The following is a 19,241-nucleotide window of genomic DNA, read 5'->3' as shown; positions in this document are numbered from 1 at the left end:
AACCATCCGACATAGAAAGTTCATTTATGATTTAGGATACTCTACAAGGTGTTAGGTATCTCCCATATCTTAGGCTGCCGCGCTCGAGACTCTCCTGAAATCCCCTCTTGGGCTCCCCAACTATAATAGTTATAGCTCACATAAACTGAAAATAAATAATGTGGCTTTAAATCTCAGCCTTTAAATTGTAATACTCAAATATTGTAAGGAATATTATTTCACTTTCAAAATATTTTTACTGCCTTTATCGTACTTTAGGGACACTAAAATTAAAACTAGTAGGTGGTCATGCAATATTGGAGTTTATCTTAGTAAAACTACATTGTTAGAATAATACTACACTACAGGTTATAGCGCACGTTTTTGCGACTTAAATCAACCAATGTAATATTCAATCGCAATTTTTCGAGTGACTTTTGTATAAATAGTCAAAAAATATATAATAACGAGTTTCAATAATGACAGAAGAGTATAATCGTATTATTTTTAGAAAAATATATAAGAAGAAAAGCGTATCTACCGTCACACATGTATATGATCAATATTTAGTCACTATGAGTAATGTAGAACAAAAAATAAAACATCACATTATAATAATATCAAACACATTTATTAACTCAAAACACACAGATATTTTTACACTTGAATTTAGGAAAATCCTATTCAGAGTACTTACAATCAAAGGATCCATAAATACATTAAAAAGTAGCCAGTTATTATAAATAGTCACATAAAATATCAAAAGAAAATAAAGAATATTCTTATAACTATATACTTTATCACAGCGAAATTACAATACAATAGCACTATTTCCCATTTCTACTCACATTTTTTACTTTTTAATTTACGATGACAATGAATATCGTTTTCCGATAATTACAGCGATTACGCTTTAGTAAGAAAAGTGTCTTAAAAAACTATCACCAAAATTACTGAGTTATTTTCTCCAGTAGTGGCCCATCTTTTTTTAACTAACTATAATATATAGATTTTGTTGCGTCAAGTAAGGGCCTTGTCACATTTATTTGCCACCAGTGCGCATTTTGAGCGAGGTCTCATATATTCGTAACGTGTCAGATGTAGGTCGACCACTGCTGGGAATTACAACACTCACCTGCTTTATCTATACATTGAATCACAATATAAACATACAATTATAATCCTACAACCCTAATTTAACATCCAGATATTTTTACAATAGATTAACGCTAAATGGTCTGACTACTATTAACGGTAAGAGCGACCTAAAAATCTATGATGATAGGAGTATTACAGATAACATACATTCAGTTTATAAAAATCCAGACCTGTTTTAATTGGCGGAAGAAAAAGAGCACAATAGCAGGGCCCTAGTAGACCGTAGTCCCTTATTTCTACAATACATATTTTTGGACATTTGCGTCCCGACAACAGATCTTAATAATAAGACTTAGTATAAAACCATAGACATGAGTTTGAAGAAATTCTTGGTATATGAATAAAACACACACCGAGTTCGGAATTCCACATATCAGGGAAAAATATTTTGTCTTCCGGCTCTCTACACCGCGTCTCACCCCCTACGACGTACACATTGTTAATCACTTAGGGACCTCTCACTTTCTTTCTACATGCACCACATTATTTTCTCATATACCAATATCAGTCATTACTTTACCACCATTTACTACACTATCTTCTGATCGCCACATTACACATTCAGTAATCGCTACCTCAGAGTAATAAAAATTAGTAGAATCGTACGCAGATATGGAACAGATGTTTAATTGTAACTTAGTTGCGAACTGTAATATAATGGATCTACAGTACATTACAATTAAATTAATAAAGATATCCATTATTAAGACATCGAAATAATCTCTATTTCTCGACTTGAATTTCGTTTGTGCAGTTTGCCTTTACTGCGAATAATGATGGTATTCTTATCTGCGTCTGTGTTCGTACCCAAGCAGGCTCACTCCATTTTTTTAAATACTTCGAGATCGCAACACTAGTATCATCTAACGTTACTGTACAACAGCGGTTGGCAACCTTTTAGGTAAAAGGAAGTCGGTTAATGATCAAATTGTGTCTAAACGAGGTAATGATGGTGATTGCATTTAGCGAAAAAATATTGTAACGAACTATAGATTTGTAAAGGTTACTCACTCCTAACAAGAAAACGTAACCAGGTTTGGAGAATTGAAATTGTCACTGTCATCTATTTTCGTGTTTAAAAAATATTAAAAAAATATAGTTTTTGGAGCATTTACGAATGAAACGATATTTCTCCGCACACGTCGGCATTGTTCCGCGTAAATTACACCATGACAGTCGAAGACGCAATGGGAAGACAGTTGGCCATTTTACGTATGTGTCAGCCATTTGTGGCTTCATTCGGCTACAAGGCGGTGCGATACCTTTACTAATCTATATAACGAACAAATATGACGGAGTAAAGAAATACCGTATTTAAAATACATTGGAGAAAACAGGTCCTTCCATTTGTAAATTTAGATTCTCATGTTTGTAATGGAATTGAAATTAAACTTTATTTTTAACAAAATATCCTGCTCCAAAAGCGATAGCCTAGTGGGTAAAAAACTCGGCCTCTTGATCGAGGGGTCCGAGGTTCAAATCCCAGGCACGCACCGCTGATTTTTCAGTTATGTGCGTATTAGAAATTAATTATCACTTGCTAAACGGTGAAGGAAAACATCGTGAGGAAACCTGCATATCTGAGAGATTTATAAAAAAAATCTCAAAGGTATGTGAAGTCCACCAATATGCACTTGGCCAGTGCGGTGGACTATGGCCTAATCCTTCTCATTCTGAGAGGAGACCCGTGCCCAGCAGTGGGACAGTCATGGGTTCTAGCTTGTTGCGCGCCTCCAGGTAGAACATCCCTCACGCAGCTTCTTTATTTGTACCATAGCTCGTTTATTTGTACCAACCATTTTTTTTATATTTGACTTCCTTGTGTTACTATTATCCCGTGCGTTACTATTATCAGCGGGTTAGCCATTGAGAGTAACAACGCAAGTAACAACACAATGTTATTTTAACAACAACTATCTTGAATTAACAAAATATCCTGCGTGCCATGGATTGCCCACCGCTCTCCCTCCGGTGCGTTCCTTTGGAGAACCAGGAGCCCTCCACGCAGCGCCGAGGACGGTCACTGGGGGGGGTTATAGTGCGGTAAGAATCCCAGATAAACCTGCGTCGCTCCCACGGCACCGGGTACCTTTTGATGGTTTCCCTCTCGTCAACAAAAAAAAAATGGGTTGCCGACCGCTGCTGTACATTACGAATCACCATCTCCCCTACAACGTCGTCCCGCTCGTGGGCTAACGGCGGCGTCGTCGCGGCGGCGCGGGCTGCACGCTGACGGAGGCGGCGGCAATCTCGTCCTGCGACGCGCCCTGCGCCTTCTCCAGCTTGTTGCGCGCCTCCAGGTAGAACATCACGTCGCGCAGCTGCTCCTTCAGCTCGTTTATCTGTAACAAACGTTATTTTGATATTTGACTTCCTTGCGTTACTACTCTGAATGGTTAACACATTATATTAATGTTATTTTAAGAAAATTAATTTCTTTAAACGTCTTTGACGTTTACAAATAGTCACTGACAATTTTTTTTCTCCTGCTATCGAAATGAAGCACGACCTCGATGTATCTCTAACGATCTATTAGAACTAAAGCTCTAATTATTAAGAAGCTGCAGCCTCTCAATTAAAAAAAATATTTATTTTATAAATATTAATTACTTATTTCATTTATGTTATTTTTTATATTATAGATTAATATTACTGTTATTTAGGTTTGTTTTGTTTATATTTTAAGTACGCACTGAATTTACATGATTTGGACACATTCGCTCGCAGGGCATTGCCGCACCCTGCTCGCTTAACCTGACCTCCTGACCATTCCTATAGTGTTTCACACAGATGTTTTTAGGTTGGTTTTATTTGAAGCTTTGTGAGATACAGCTGACTGTATCTCTTCTCCTCTAATTTTCGTAAAATTCTGGCGTATATCCAGCTATCCGGCAACAAGGGTGTCCGGACAGCCGTATCATAATAAGTATCCCGCGGGAGGGCAGGGGGCGCACCTCCTCCTGCGCGGCGTGGTCGCGGGCGCGCGCGCGCTCCTGCGCCTGCGAGCGGCCCGCCGCCAGCGCCGCGCCCAGCGCGCGCTCCTCCGCCAGCGCCGCCTGCGCGTGCGACAGCCTGCACACACACACATACACATTATGATAACACCTAAAGCTCTTTTGTAATGACAATTCGTACTCAATATTTTGGGAATAAATAAAATTATAATGATGAAAGTACAATAAAGTTAGGCTGAAAGGCAAAAAGCCAAGGCCTTAAATCTTTTAAAAATACAACATTTTGGGGGAAATTTGAATGTGTCCAGTCTACGAACACAGTAATATAGACATTACTATAACACCTTAACCTTTTGTTATATTGAAAATTCATACTAAGCCTACTGAGAGCAAACTTTGAAAATTTAGTAAGATTTTAATTTATTGAACAATGACAGTGACTCGAATTAACTTTTAATATTTCCTTGATAGAGAAACTCTACTACTAAAATCCCACTACGCAACTTTCGATACGTATAAAACTTGACAATGAAATAATTGTATTTTTTTTAACAAACTAAGCAATTAATTGCTGTCACATAACTAATGCCATTCAAATGTAATGAAATTGACTTGAAATAAGAATTTTACAATATGACTTCGGATTGTCCGTAGTTACAGTAGAAACTACGAATTTTTTACACACTACTTCCTAATACACACTGAGTAGATTATCAAATAATAACCGTTATATTGTTGCAAGACAATAATGGGCACTAACTTAGCATTGAAGAGTATGACTATATGAATACTGACTTGGCGGTGAGGCTGGTGAGCTTCTTCTCCTTCTCCTTGTTGTCCTTGGCGAGCGCGCCGAGCTGGCGGCGAAGCGCGGCCGCGTCCGCCGCCGCCTTGGCCGCCTCCGCGCGCGCCGCCGAGCACTCCGCAGTCAACTTCGACTCTAGCCTACAATACGTTATATTTTGTTATAATTATTATCATTATTGAGCGGCAATTCAAAATTTACAGGTATTATACGTTTTATTCACTTTTGTAATATTGTAGAATATTATAACGCCATCATTTTGATTAACCATACAATAATCGTATAAAATATTAAAAAACTATTGAGAGCAGAAGATAAGACTCTGTGTGGTTCAACTCCACCATCAGTGCAGCACCACCGTATATAATGATGCCATCATTTTTATTTACAGTACAATAGTCATATAAAATATCAGAAAACAATAAAGAACAGAATCCTCTGTGGGTAGATTCCGATGACTTCACAGTTACACCTATTTCTGCCTCATAACAGCAATGTGAAGCGCTGTTGTGTTCTAATTTGAAGAGTGTGGTAAGATGAAGGGTAGCGGCGCATCTCTGGGCGACTTCATGTATAAATGTAATCTTATGTGGGGTTGATTACACATATCAATTACCTAGTAGCATCCATCAGATAGACAGCAGTATGCTGCGTCAACTACTCAAAAAACTCAAAGCCCCCTCACTTGGCCATCCTGTCCTCGTAGAAGGCGCGCTGGCTGTCCAGCTGCTGCGTGAGCATGTAGGTGAACTCCAGCTGCGCGGCGTCCAGCTTGTCCGCGCCGCACGCCGCCTCGCCCGCCGCGCCCTCCGCCGCCACCAGCTTGCCGTCCGCCTTGTTCTGCACCAGGCGGTGCACGAAGTTGTCGCCTGGGGGGACAATCAATACAATGAGATCAAGGAACTTTAAAAAAAATACCATAAGGTATACAAAATGCTTGTCAAACATAAAAAATTGAATATACAAAGTTCACAAAAAAAAAGTACGTAAATGTAATCATTTTTTTTTATGATAAAAACTTTTTTCAAATATTTATTATATTTAACAAATTTGTCACACATATCATGTATCACACTAAATTTCATACATCGTACATCACTAAATTTCATACACTCAATACCTTATTTAATAATAATAATTTAGATTCATTATCTTCGTGTAATCGACATAAATATAATGAATGTATAAAATCACGTGCATAAAAACTAAAGTAAAATATAGATTAGGTAATAATTAAACTCGTGTCATGTGACTTGGAACAAACATGGAACTCACCAGCATAATCCCACACCCTGTTGGAGCCCAGCTGCAGGGCATACGTATGGTTCGAAGCCAAGAAGTGCTGTGCAGCGTGGCCGCCTTCATATCTGTGTAGAAAATTTAAATATGGTTAAAATGCTAAATTGTTTTTATGAAATTTGTTCATACATTTATTTTATAATATTGTACATTTTAGTGTCTTCCATTTAATTTATTAAAGATTATCTATCATCTTGCTCGTGTAATGAGACAGCGATATGTAAACAAGTCATTACAACTTCGTTCTTATGAAACAGCAAAGCATCAACTGAGGTCGACTAAAAGTTAAACAAGAACCTAATTTGGGATTAATTACATATATGCAGATGGGTGGCAGTGAATACATAGCATCATATAAATTAAAGTACTAAAACTATTCGTGCACGTGTGCGTGTGGGTGGTGCGTACCTGCCGCAGCCGACGTGTCCGCAGATGAGGCAGATCCAGAGCGTGCCGCCCTCCGCGCCGTCGGGCAGCCCCTCCGCCACGCCCTCCACGCGCTCGCCCTCGCCGCCGCCCTCGCCCTCCGACGCAGAGTTCTCTGTACCTACCAAATTTTACTTTAGCTACCTCTGTTCATTTATCTACCAGATGATTTTTAATTACGAGATCTATAAAAGTTCAATAGAATCTAATCAGAATCAATTTTATTAATATTAAATTTACTGTAAGGTTACATTTCTTTAACAACATTTCCATTATTGTTTGTATGTGTCTGTTATATCTAGTTAACATTTGAAGTTGGAGAAGATATTAAAGGACTTTATTCTCCAAATCCTTCATTCAGAGAATGCGACAAATATGTTTAATTTAAAGGATAAGCTTAGGTTAGGTTACATTATATTTGTATGGTGACGTTCATCATCAAGTATTACACATGTACTGCACAAAAAAGGGGTACACGAGTTCACGTGGTTGTATGTATACGTGCGTACATATGCGCACGTGTGTGTTGTGTGTGGGCGCGCTTGCATGCGGGAGTTGTTCATGTGTGTGTGCGTTCTTGCGAGCGTGTGTGTGCGCGTGATTCATGTGTGTGGGTACGTGCATGCGGGCGTAGTTCATGTTTGTGTGTGCGTGCATGCGGACGTGCGCGTGGTTCATGTGCGTGTATTCATGCATGTGCCCATGTGTCGTACCCTGCGCGAGGTCGTCGCAACGCGCGCAGCGGGCGCGGCCGCGCGGCTCGGGCGTCTGCGCGCAGCGGCACACGGGGCAGCGCGCGTCCCGCGAGCGCGCCAGGCACTCCGCGTGGAACGCGTGCGCGCACTGCACCGTCAGCACGCCCGCCACGCTTTCGTCCATGCGCTGGACACACAGACACACACATTGGTTTTATTATAACTACAACACGCAGAAAATATACTTTAAATGATGACATAATTAGCATTTGCTATTCTCAGAAAAAAGAGGTCTTGTAACCAACATGAGTCCTAATTGGAATTGATAATAGTGTTAAAATGCTTTTATACTTATTTCATGTTTATAATATAGAAGTAGCATAAATTGCAGAGAAGTTAATGAGTATTCAATCCACTTAAGTGACATGGTAAGCTGCTACTGTCACTCATGGACTTGGGAACAGACATAAGTTAGACACGTTGCTCCTCCTGAGGATTAAATCAGGAAGCCTTAAATACGCTTGTCTCCCTTATCACATCCTTTCTCCATTATCCATCTTTAAACTTAAACACAGCGCCACTGAACACTGCTATTAATAGCCACTAAAGAAGTGGTGCACTTCCTAAGTCGAACCACAATGGGTTCTGCCACCTTCTGATTCAATTGTATAGATAATAGTTGTGTTCGTGTGGTGGCATGTAACGTACGTATGTACGTAACTATGTGGTGTCAGTGTGGTATCGTCTGCGCAAAACTTCAAGTCCGCTCTGAATGCGTTAATGTTAATGCGCGCAGGTGTCATACAGAGAGTCAATCTGGTCGAAAACAACTACAAGCATATACTCTGTAGCAACATAAGGGCACACTAACGTAGCGATGTACACGAGGGCGAGAGCGGGCAACGGACAGTTATGGGGGACGTCCCGCTAATGTCTACAATTTGCTGTTGCGATGCGATTCATTTCTGTATTCAGAGCGGACTAGCAGTTGTGCGCGGATTATATCAGTGTTGGTTATGTTACCTCGAGGCAGACGGCGCAGGTGGGCAGCTCGGTGTGTGCGCGGGGCGCGGCGCCCGAGCGCGCCCACTCGACGCGCGCGACCCAGGCGGCGCGGCACAGCGCGGCCGGCTCCAGGCTGCTGTACGGCACGCCGTCGAACGCCGCGTGGAACTCGCGCGCCGCCGCCACCGTGCGGAACCTGCGCAGTGCACACGCAACACCGTGCTTAGTGTACCTCTATATAGATACACCCACTTATCATCCATGCTCATACATATGTGCAACAGTAAAACTCCTAACGAAACATTCCTTTTCCTATTTGCATCTGTTTTTTCATAACGCTTTTTCATAAAAATTCTCAGTACCTCAACTGTCAAACCATGTATCATAAAATGGAATTCTAATGTCTCTAACCAAACGACAAGTGTTGATGGACAGATGAATAAGTCCTGACGACGATTTAAATTTAAAATATCGAGTTGACAAAGTTGTACTGATGTCTGTTATAGAATAAGATCAAATATAGATCAATTGTAGTTAAAAAAAAATATAAAGTAAAATCATAATCAAATATACTTACGTCAATAGCGCCATATAGTGGTCTGGGGAGCCATCACGCAACACCCTCACATGGGCTATATCCTGTTGACAAGCTGCAGCAAATGCCAGCAGATCTGGGGCCCCCAGCGCCCCCGGTACTGACAGAAGGCAGAGGGTCTTCGCTTCTGCTTCTTTTAGTTCACTGTACAATGACAAAAAAATAAAACAATGAAAAAATGTATTACAGTTTCTATGAAGCAATAGCAACCTTTACAATTTTTAGAATAATCATTAATTTAAAACCTACAAATTCCCATAATGTGCAGTATTGTTATGTTATCATGTCATTCACTGCTTCTACACAATAGTATTTAATGCTGAGGTACTAACACTACATAATAACTGCATAATTATCAATTGTTTATATATATGTCAGAAGAAGAGTCGAATATAACATAAGAGTTATTTAATATAGCTTGACTTACTGTTACTATAGTATTTTAGTAATGTTATTGATACTTGATCAATCGAAAGGAATACCTATTTAAATTATAATTAACAGTCATTGTATAGCTTTCGTATTAGAATCAGAGCAGAGACTTTTAAGAGGTCTCAAGTGGAGTCGAGGTATGTGGCTGCGCGGTGGGGAAACATTAATAAGAACTGATGTGAGTGATCGAGGTGGATCATTATTTTGTTGTGCTTTGGAGGGTATAGTCACTACTTTGAACCTGCTCCTCAAATCTTTTGTTTGTAAAGTAATAGTAGTAGTATAGTATAGTTATTTTGTAAATCCAAAGTTATATATGTTAAGAACAATAAATACTGTGATTACTGTATTTGTGCCTGCATCTACCCTATGACAACGCCCACAAAACCCATAGATTCTATCAATGATGTTGATGAGAGCCGTCCTTCTCCGACATATATGTATGTGATTACTTTGGGTCAAGAGAAGTTCCCGTACATGCCTGAAGGTTACTAGAATAATTTCAAGGTTACCATCTCCACTACATTTTTAGATTGGCCAGTTTTATTATGGACTATTTTAAATAGAGACACACTATAGCAGAAAAAAATATTCCTTTTTTTACTTACTTTTCCTTATACAAGTGCAACACACCCTTGGTGACTTCAACGAGAGGATTTCCATAGAAGAAACTTATAGTTTCTTCATCCTCGGAGACACTGTTTTCAGGGGGTGAGCGGCGAGAGCTTGTGGGTAGGATTCCATTGTCAGAGTTGGGGCCCATCAGCACACTAGCATATGTCTCCACAGTGATTGTTTTGGACTCCCGAGCACCGCGGTCTTTACGCTTCTGCTCCTTTGCAGCTTCTAATGGTGAACATTGACAATAGAATTCGTATTATTGTACATACATACTAATTTAAGAAAACATAAATACTAATGACCAACTGAAACTTTTTTCTCTTATGGGACCAATACTGAACCTTCTGTTTCTTATTAAATTTAATCCAATTCCGTGAAATTTAGACTTAACACACTCATTGAAGTATTTAGACCACTTTTCATTAAGCCACCATAAGCTATGGATGTGTGTCATGTACACCTTTATGATTCCTTGATAGATTTAAATCGCTTCGATTATCTTAGCAACCGTGGATGATTTTTTCCTATAACATTAAAGTACACTAAATGAGCATGCAGTACATCTGATGATAAGTGGCTACTGCTGCCCTGGACATCTGTATTTAACCACTGATAAGAATAAGATTATAGATTGGCGCTGCTATCCAGCCACAAGATTAGCCGGATATCTGGTACCCAGCCCAACTGCTATCTGTTGCATCACAAACACACCTCTATTGAGAAATGATATAGAGAAATATTAATATTTATTTTCCTACCTTCAAAACATATTCTACTGTTCATCAATAATAAAACACAAAATATCACTCAGAAAACATCGTGCATGGCACATTAAAAGTTCTTAGAAATGTATAAACATTACCAATTTATGCAATCCGAACTCAGCAGTGGAGTGACAATGGGTTGAAGGTGATGATAATGATAGTTAAATAGCTTACCAATTTCAGACGGATTGTCCCCCATTTCTGGTAGGTCTTCGTCAATCTCGACACGCAAAACACACAAAGATACAGACATTTACAAAATAATTTTCAAAGAATATTTCACAACAAAGAACTGTTGTAGTGAAACAACAACTAAAAATTTATCTTGGTAATAACATCTAGTAGAGACTGGACGTTAGCATCACCTGTTGTAATTTGTGAAATGAATAAATTTCAGTTAGGATGATACGTTATTTCACTTTTAACTTTATCGTTGTCCGAGAATTTAAAAGATATTTCGCAAATTTTCCAAATCAACAAGTCAACTGCGAAGTGGAATATATTATAACCCAAAAATTTAAAAGGCCCTTTGATGAATACAAAATGGTTCCCGTAAATACATCTTCAAATTTGGTAGGTTAATAATATTGATGTTCTTTTGACGATAATGACATTCGTAAATATAGATAAAAGATAACAATTTTCATATAATTATATGTAGACTGAAAATAATGAGTACATAATTTTCCATTTAATTTTCTTTAATAAAACTATATTTTAATCCGTCATAATGTTAATATAATATTATAGGATATATTAACGCGTATGTATGAAATAAAAGGAGAACACAGACTTTTTTGTTGTCTAAGGTTGTAAGGCTGTAAGGTTGTTTATTCCTTGTAGTGTCAAGGAAAAAAGAATAAAAATAAAATACAAATATTCAATATGGCCGCAGATCATACGACGTGAGCTGTCAGCTGTATTAATTAATTTTTGTTTCTTTGTGTTTATTACGCCTAAAAATGTTATGATTAATGCCTGTAAGCTAAAATGGGTGCGAAAGATTCGAAACCTAGTTTTATATCGTATGATGATGCGGCGAAGAGGGGTACGGTATATCTGTGGAGTTCAGTGCGTTAATAGATTGCAAGAATACGAGTTAAGTTATTCATTTCATTTACAGTGTCTGATAGTGAGTTGAGGCGTATACGTGAGGCGTTCAAGAGATGTGCGGGTGCGAACGGCACGACCTTGAGCTTGGAAGCGTTTGTCCACGAAGTGCTGTGCGATGGGGTGCCCTACGAAGTGGCAGAGTGGCTGTACCAGGCCTGCGGAGGCACCAAGCGCGGGATCACGTTCAAGGATCTGCTGTGTGGTGTTGTTGTGCTCACCAAGGGCAACATTGAAGAAAAGATCAAGTAATAATAAACATTAACTATTACTGTTAAGGTCCTGTAAACAAATTTTATCTTATAAGATTTTTAATTGAACAAAACAAGGTTGAAAATGTCGTTAGTTTCAATAATCACGATATTAAATACTTCATATTGCATTTAATATTGCATTCGTATTTTTTTGCACACTTTTGAAATGCATTAATGAAATAAGATAATAAACGTAATAATAATAGCACAAATAATAAATTTATATTGTAGAAAATAAAGCGAAACATAAGTAAAAAATTATGGCTAAAAAATAATAGATTTTTCTCTTTTCTTCTTCTCTTTTTTCTCAACATTATTTATTATAGACTTTTCACTATGCTTTAGAAATACTATTAAGGTTTATTTATGGAGCTATATAGCATAAATTTATATACACTTTGCATAAATGAAGTCTTTATAAATATAGTTTATCAATGACATAATTAATGCATAATGCATTATGCACGAGATACTCTGCTATCTGAGGATTGACTGTACTTATATTTGTATACATATTCTAGGTTGTATATTCCTTTGTGAAATATCTAGGTTAATAAGGTGTTTGATTTGCTTATGTTATTGTATAATTATTATATTTGCATACAATTATATTAATAGTGCAATAAACTTTAATTTGATTTAAAATATTCAAGTTTCATGCAGCTATAACATTAGAAGAAAATTACTTCATACAGTAACTTATTTTTATGTTGTTTTAGATTCCTCTGGACTCTTTATGTAAACAATCAAAGTGAGAATGGCTCATATATATACAAAAGGGATTTTGCGAGAGCATTACACATAGAGAACACATCTCTGCCAGCATCAGAAGCTCACAGATCTATTGAAGTGCTGACGAGTTTATTTGGATCCAATGAAAAAGTTACATTTGAACAGTTCAGGTCTTGGCTGCTAATACACAAAGATGCCACAGTCTTGTCCAAGTGGTTGCTGTATGATAGAGTGAATGTCACCCAGGACTTGGAGACACCTACGTTCTACCAGAGCTTGGCTGGTGTTACACATTTAGAGGAGAGGGTGAGTTCTTTTATGTCATAGATGTAGTAAACATGCATTTAGACCACTCCACATCATTTAAAGTCATAGGAGCTTTTTACACTAATTAATCTGGATAATCGAGTTTCTACTGTATGTACATAACTGTATTACACATAAGCAATCAATAATAAATTACTAAACATACATTTTTCATGTTCAATTGACAAGGCTAATTTTACGAGAAACATTAACTCAAATTGTACAATATAATGTATTGATTACAAATTGAGATAATCTTTATTACATATGGTGTTGTAAATAGATAACAACTAAGTTATTTATAAACCACAAAAAGCTTTAATGGTGATGATATCCCAAGCAGTTAAGAGGGGGAAACTGACTCTGGTTGTTATACTAAACTAAGTTTTCTTGCTCTTTGAGGGATACTTGCATTATGACTTTATTAGTTACTGTAAGGGCAATCTTTCCTAATTTTCGCATGCATACTGACGAAAATTCCGTGAAGTAAAAGTATGGCAAATTTGCAGACCGGTAAAACAACATAGTCACATAATAATATAGTCCTCACTTAAAATAGGTTTCAGTAGGTACCTACCCAAAATGCCTTAAAATCCTTAGCAGAGGGGATTTAAGTGTTCATGTCTCCCCCAATGTACAAAATTATGTATAATCCATTTGTGACCTTTTCACCAACATTTGTCTTTTTCAGACACTGAGTACTTATATTTCCTTATAGAAAAAGTTTATTTTAAGCTATGAAGACTTTCCTCAGATAGGTCAAGCTCCCCTCAACCGAAAATCCTAAGTCCACCACTGCCCTTGATTATATCTTTTATAAGCTAAGCATCAGATTGTAAGTTTATATGACAGAAAAAGATAAACTTTTACAACCAATATTTTCAAATAAAAATGTATAAAGACACAAAGTAGTAACAAATTGAGCAATCATTGACAAAGAAAGGTTGAAGTAATTGACTAGGTTGGTAGAGAAGTCATTTTACAGCAGAGTTATCTAAAATATCTCTTATCAATTATGCCCGCTGACGTAATTTGCTGTTTGTCTGCATGACGCGACTGCCCAAAAAACGAATATTGCAACACAGAAATATATTTTCCACTATTCTTATATAAATAAAAGGTTACATTACATACATGTTAGATATGCTTGCTTGACTTATTTAGATGAAGGGAAAATACAAGTAGAATTCGGCAATAGTAATGCCTTTAAGTAGTACCTACTACCTTTTAGCTATGTAGGGAATAATAACAAAATACCACTTGAATAGTCTAATACGACTTGAGTTATCCTCTGGTGACGAAGTCCTACTTGTGATGCATGTAAATGTGAGAAAAGACTCAAGAAGAGATTACATTAATATCACCGTAAACTACATAGATAATACAGCAAAAAAACATGCAGCCGATTGCATGCCATCTGATGTTACATACCTACTGTGTTTTGTCGATGGCCACCTGTACTCTATCTCAATTTGAATTAGGTAAATATGTTTATTATAAATGATACATAACATTAGGATCCGAGTTGCGTAACGAGTTCTGTGTAAATTCCAACAAAATTATAATATGCGGAATTCTTAGCGGCATTGGGAATATTAATTCGGTATGAAATCGGTATGAAATTTATTCCTTACATTTTTATTTTCAATAAGATGTGTAATTTAATTATATAGGCAATACGATAGTCGTTTGTTTACAGCAATCTTGAGAAATATGGTTGTATTTGTAATACGTAATAACACTGTAACGTAATAGCGTAGGCATAGAAAAAGTTTCACAAATCTTCCGGAATAAAATAAGAACTCTAGTACTGTTCTGCATAAGTCAAGGTAACTTATAAGGACAGTCAAAGTCTATAATTATTGTTACCCATGAATAATTATAAAAGTAGTGAACGAAATTATGAAGTATATAATGATATTAGAAGCGTATGAGACTATGAGTATATAAAGAATACCTGGCGCTACGAAGAGGAATAGACAAACAGATTTTTAAATCTGCTAATTCTAAAAAAGCGTCTCTACTTATAAGTAGGTGCATGAGAAGTTATATTCTTTTGGACTATACATATCATAAAGAGTTCATGTATCAATTAGTATACGAGCAAGAACCATTACAAATAAAAAAAAAATATTACAAAATCATTGGTACGTAATGTACCACCTGATACCTACTTAAAAATAAACGTTTAAAACTACTTTGTTGCTAGCCCTTTCTGTAAAAAGTTTCAACATTTACTAGTCAACTTTATGTCGATTTCGGGTGTCGGTGTTGTAAAATACACTTTCATAATTTTTCCGAAACCGCCAAAAGAATTATAACATACAAGGTTCGCGTGTTTATGTCTTCTAGTGTGCAAAATGTAGTAAAACGCTAAATTACACATCAAGACACTTACACGACATGTATACATTGCCTGTCTGTGGCCGACCTCAGGTAGGTATACTAATCGATGAGTAGGTATATGTTATCCTATCTGGGGGATGAGAGATGTCCATGGGTGGCAACATCCACTTACCATCAGATGAACTGCATGCTCGTCAATTACTTTTATATTTAAAAAAAACCTCAAAACCTTTACATAACGACCGTGATGTAAGCAGCATACTCATTTGCTGCATCAATTTCATAAAAGAAAGTAAGAGACTAGTACTCAAAAGGTCTCAATTGAGTAATATACATAACAATGCAGCCTCGCATAATATTCATGCAGACCCATTAATTACGTAAGCAAGCATATTATCTGTCTCCTTGGTGTATTCGCTCTGCAATAATAAATTCATTCACTGGAAGAGTATATTGACTTTGTCGATATCCACACTCACATTAAACCTCTGTTCATACCATGTCGAATGTTTTTTGCCAAAAAAAATCTATTATTTGAAACATGGAAGTACTGTTTTTTTAATATTATGTAACCTTCATTATATTCATAGATGTGAGAATTAAAATGTTAAATACATTTTTGTGTATAGCTTCTATGTTATTCAGAGACAAGACAATATACATTATTTTTTCTGTTTCATTGTCATTATCAATACATCATGCTCGTTGCTATTGTAAAGATCGACCCTTAATGTAGGGAAACAAATCGAGTGCTCGTCCAATAAAGCGTGACTGATTGAACAAGACATGAGCCTTCTATGGATTGATTACTGAGGACTTGCAGAATGTATGTGAATAATTAAGTGTAATCAATCCCTTTTTGATACGTTATATCGAATATGTATTATTTTCGTTGGTTCTAAGAAAATGGCTTAGCTTAGTCAAAAGACAGAAAAATTGTGAAGCTACCCATAGAGGATTCTGTCACCGTTAAATAGACACGAGCGGAAATTTTGCGATGGGTTATCGTAGGTAGCTCCGGAAGCTTAAGCCAACACTTGTAATGTTTGTAAGTGATAGTGTAACCAGTTACTATCGGTTCTCGGTAAAATACGATGGCAATTATAATCAACTATCTCCTTGTTTACATTATTTAAGTTTCTGAAGTGTGTAACCGAATTAAAATATATCATAAATTACCTCTTTCACACATACTTAGACGTCTGTGACCTATGGCTCTACAAAAAATTGAAGAACTCGACATCAGAGTGATGTATTGCGTATGGCCAAGTTCTATGGTGTTGAAAATGTCTCCTATTTTACTACGTTGACAACTTTTAGGTAGAGTATTGGCCTTATCAACAAGTTAAATATACTATTTTAAAAACTTCAGCCGTCAGTTATTGATACCCTGCCTCGCATGTCTTGTGGGATACTCATGTGATTAAGCATGACAATACATATTATAATTCAAACATATTAAAGTGACGATGTTGTCGTATGAAAATATTGTCTTGTCATTAACATACTGGGTATTTCCGTCAACTGCTTTTGAAGTTAATAAGAATTATTTACCTTATAAAAGAAGGATAATTGTAAAATATTTTAGTGATGACTTGGGTGTTGCCGAATGTGTATCGTATGTGATATACCTAACTGGTTTACAAATAAAGTATTTATATTGTATCTTGTATAACCGCGTTTCTCAACCTGTGGTCCGCGGACCCCTGTATGGATGTATGGCGGTCCGCGGTGTCTTCTCTGGACCATACATAAATCGCTCATTAAATGCAAAATGGCCGCTTTACTGCTTTTTTCAACCACATACCTATGTGAAAAGGCACTCTTGTTTATACAAAAACTTCTACTCTTCTCTTCTACTCTTGTTTATACAAAAACAAACACAGAAAGATTACAAGTAGAATCTGATTTGAGATTACAGCTTAGTAGCAGCATAAACCCAAATTGATTTAGTTGCAAAATAGCAACACCAACCATCACATTTTTTTTTCATATTTTTCATAATAAACAGTTATAATTACCTTCTGTATTTGTTTTATTTTTTTTGTATCTGTAATAACTAAAATAAATACGTAATCCGTTTTTTTTTGCTGTTTATTTTATAAAGGAGCTCCGTGAAAATTGTGCTTGATTTCCTAAGGGTCCGTGGACTGAAAAAGGTTGGGAAATGCTGCTGTATAACATCGTTTAAGAGTGGTTTAAGGTTCAATAGACCGCAAATGACACATTTATATGAATGTTTATTCTCGTAGGCGTATTCTAGGTCCTGATGGTGGCATCTACGTTTGTTCACGTATATTTGTCTAGCTTTATTGAATACCACGCGCGTAAATATGTACTTCAATGTGTGATCCTCCGCCCTCGCAATTAACTTAGCTTCATTGAATATCGTCTTAAATATGTATTATGAGTATGTTTTTACCAGTAACAACAACAAATTAATAAAACATTAACATATGTAATGACATTATTAATGAAATTTTGTGATTTTTAAGTAAGTACCTATATTAAATTTGCAAATAACAAGATGTAAATTATGTTAACACCGCTAATGTTTGTACCTTATTTAGCAAATGGAGATAACATTAACAAAATGTTTTCCCTAATGTTAAAGGGGAACGTGGAGAAAGTTCTAGAAAATATCCGAAAAACGTTCCTTTGAACAAATGCTTTTATTGATATTTCCGCACTATTTATGGTTGTATACTACAATGAACATAATGCGAAAACGTGTCTAGTAGTAGTACAATATAGTTGCAACACAATGTATGGGGCACTCTAGATATGATTTAATGAGCCCATCGTGTGGAGCACCAGTCAGCCGGTTAGTTGGCTCTGGGCTGGTTATTGCTCATTGTGAATGCTAACGTTTCTCAGAACAATTGCCAGTTAAGTACGTAATGCGGTTTAGCGGCGCACGTTTACCTATCCTTTTGATTGGCCCGTCATGTGGCTGCAACATCTTTATACCTGAGAGTAAAAGGCGATAGTAAAGGGGGATAGTAAAGTAAAAGGATTTTCGAACGTGTGTTTGTTTCATTCGCTGGTACGTCCTAAACCCCAAACGTCTTGACGGAGTTTAACACATCATGCGTCATTTGATTTGTCTAAAGGAGGAGTCATATAGGCTACATTGCTTCCCTTTTCAGTTTATTTTAAACAGTCGGGTTTTTTGATTTTATAATAACAATTTGTTATATCCTCATCGCGGGCCATAGGTCTCCCCACTAGGAAAATTAGCATTCCGAACCATTCAAAGCAAAGAGGTGAATGAAAAGCCCCTAACGGTCACCCATTCCATTCCCCATCACGTTCGACGTTCGTCTATAATTCTGTTGAGATCTAAGTCGCAGGCATGTTGTACGCTTCTTATTAATTGATTTCATTTCAAAGGTTCGCATTTCAGGTCAACAATCAGTTTCTTATTCTAAGTATGTACCCAACTTACGTAAAAGTACTGTACTGTAGAATAAACCTTACAGGATTGGTCATACAGTGCACATGCAAATGATACATTACTGAGTCAGTAATTGGTACTAATTTGAACTTGTAAGCTGAGACGTTTAGCGGTCGGGAACACCGACCACCGACTTGAGGAAAATACCTATTCAAAGAACCTGTGCAATTTTATTTCCGTACTATTAGAGCTTTAATAGTTTTTGCATATTATTTACCTGTCGTTTTCGTTTACCTGTTTTGTATTAACTTGTTTTAGCGGTTTGGTGTCTGGGATTTTTGTTAATGTTATACATACATACTA

The 19,241-nt window shown here is 36.9% G+C and overlaps 2 protein-coding genes across 4 annotated transcripts in view; one reads left to right on the top strand and one right to left on the bottom strand.

Moving 5' to 3' along the window:
- Positions 1-3,178: 3,178 nt before the first annotated feature.
- On the bottom strand, positions 3,179-11,309 carry LOC140746439 (BRCA1-associated protein). 3 transcript variants are annotated; one of them, XM_073078589.1, is made up of 12 exons: positions 11,099-11,309; positions 10,908-10,953; positions 9,957-10,194; positions 8,899-9,060; positions 8,340-8,517; positions 7,335-7,503; positions 6,604-6,742; positions 6,172-6,263; positions 5,582-5,765; positions 4,887-5,036; positions 4,092-4,209; positions 3,179-3,479 (listed from the first exon to the last, which is right to left on the bottom strand). In XM_073078589.1, exons 2-12 carry the CDS (start codon positions 10,930-10,932, stop codon positions 3,330-3,332), a joined length of 1,605 nt encoding a protein of 534 aa, XP_072934690.1. In that variant the 5' UTR covers positions 10,933-10,953; positions 11,099-11,309; the 3' UTR covers positions 3,179-3,329. The 3 variants fall into 3 exon arrangements, with proteins under 3 accessions (XP_072934690.1, XP_072934689.1, XP_072934688.1); XM_073078588.1 differs by having other exon boundaries at positions 6,604-6,736; positions 10,908-11,308; XM_073078587.1 differs by having other exon boundaries at positions 10,908-11,307.
- Positions 11,310-11,620: 311 nt separating this feature from the next.
- Positions 11,621-19,241, top strand: part of Usp32 (Ubiquitin specific protease 32) — a 45,044-nt gene continuing 37,423 nt past the window's right edge. The window contains exons 1-3 of the mRNA XM_073078586.1: positions 11,621-11,781; positions 11,857-12,091; positions 12,817-13,135. Of these exons, the coding sequence (XP_072934687.1) occupies positions 11,724-11,781; positions 11,857-12,091; positions 12,817-13,135 (612 nt within the window). The 5' untranslated portion in view covers positions 11,621-11,723. The remainder of the gene's footprint in view (positions 11,782-11,856; positions 12,092-12,816; positions 13,136-19,241) is intronic.

The sequence above is a fragment of the Epargyreus clarus genome, unplaced genomic scaffold (genome assembly GCF_041222505.1).
Source record: "Epargyreus clarus isolate Ecla_fem2 unplaced genomic scaffold, WU_Ecla_fem_2.2 ptg000012l, whole genome shotgun sequence".
Classification (NCBI taxonomy): domain Eukaryota; kingdom Metazoa; phylum Arthropoda; class Insecta; order Lepidoptera; family Hesperiidae; genus Epargyreus; species Epargyreus clarus.
Note: the sequence above shows the minus strand (reverse complement) of the source record. Positions and strands in the feature narration are given on the sequence as shown.

What these genes read in the sequence shown, in the direction of transcription:
- LOC140746439 (XM_073078587.1), bottom strand. Translation starts at nt 10,986, where the DNA reads ATGTCTGTATCTTTGTGTGTTTTGCGTGTCGAGATTGACGAAGACCTA. An exon ending in TTGCACTTGTATAAGGAAAA is followed by an intron (nt 9,061 to 9,956) that starts GTAAGTAAAAAA and finishes GTCATTGTACAG; the next exon opens with TGAACTAAAAGAAGCAGAAG. An exon ending in ACCACGCCGCGCAGGAGGAG is followed by an intron (nt 3,480 to 4,091) that starts GTGCGCCCCCTG and finishes CGTTTGTTACAG; the next exon opens with ATAAACGAGCTGAAGGAGCA.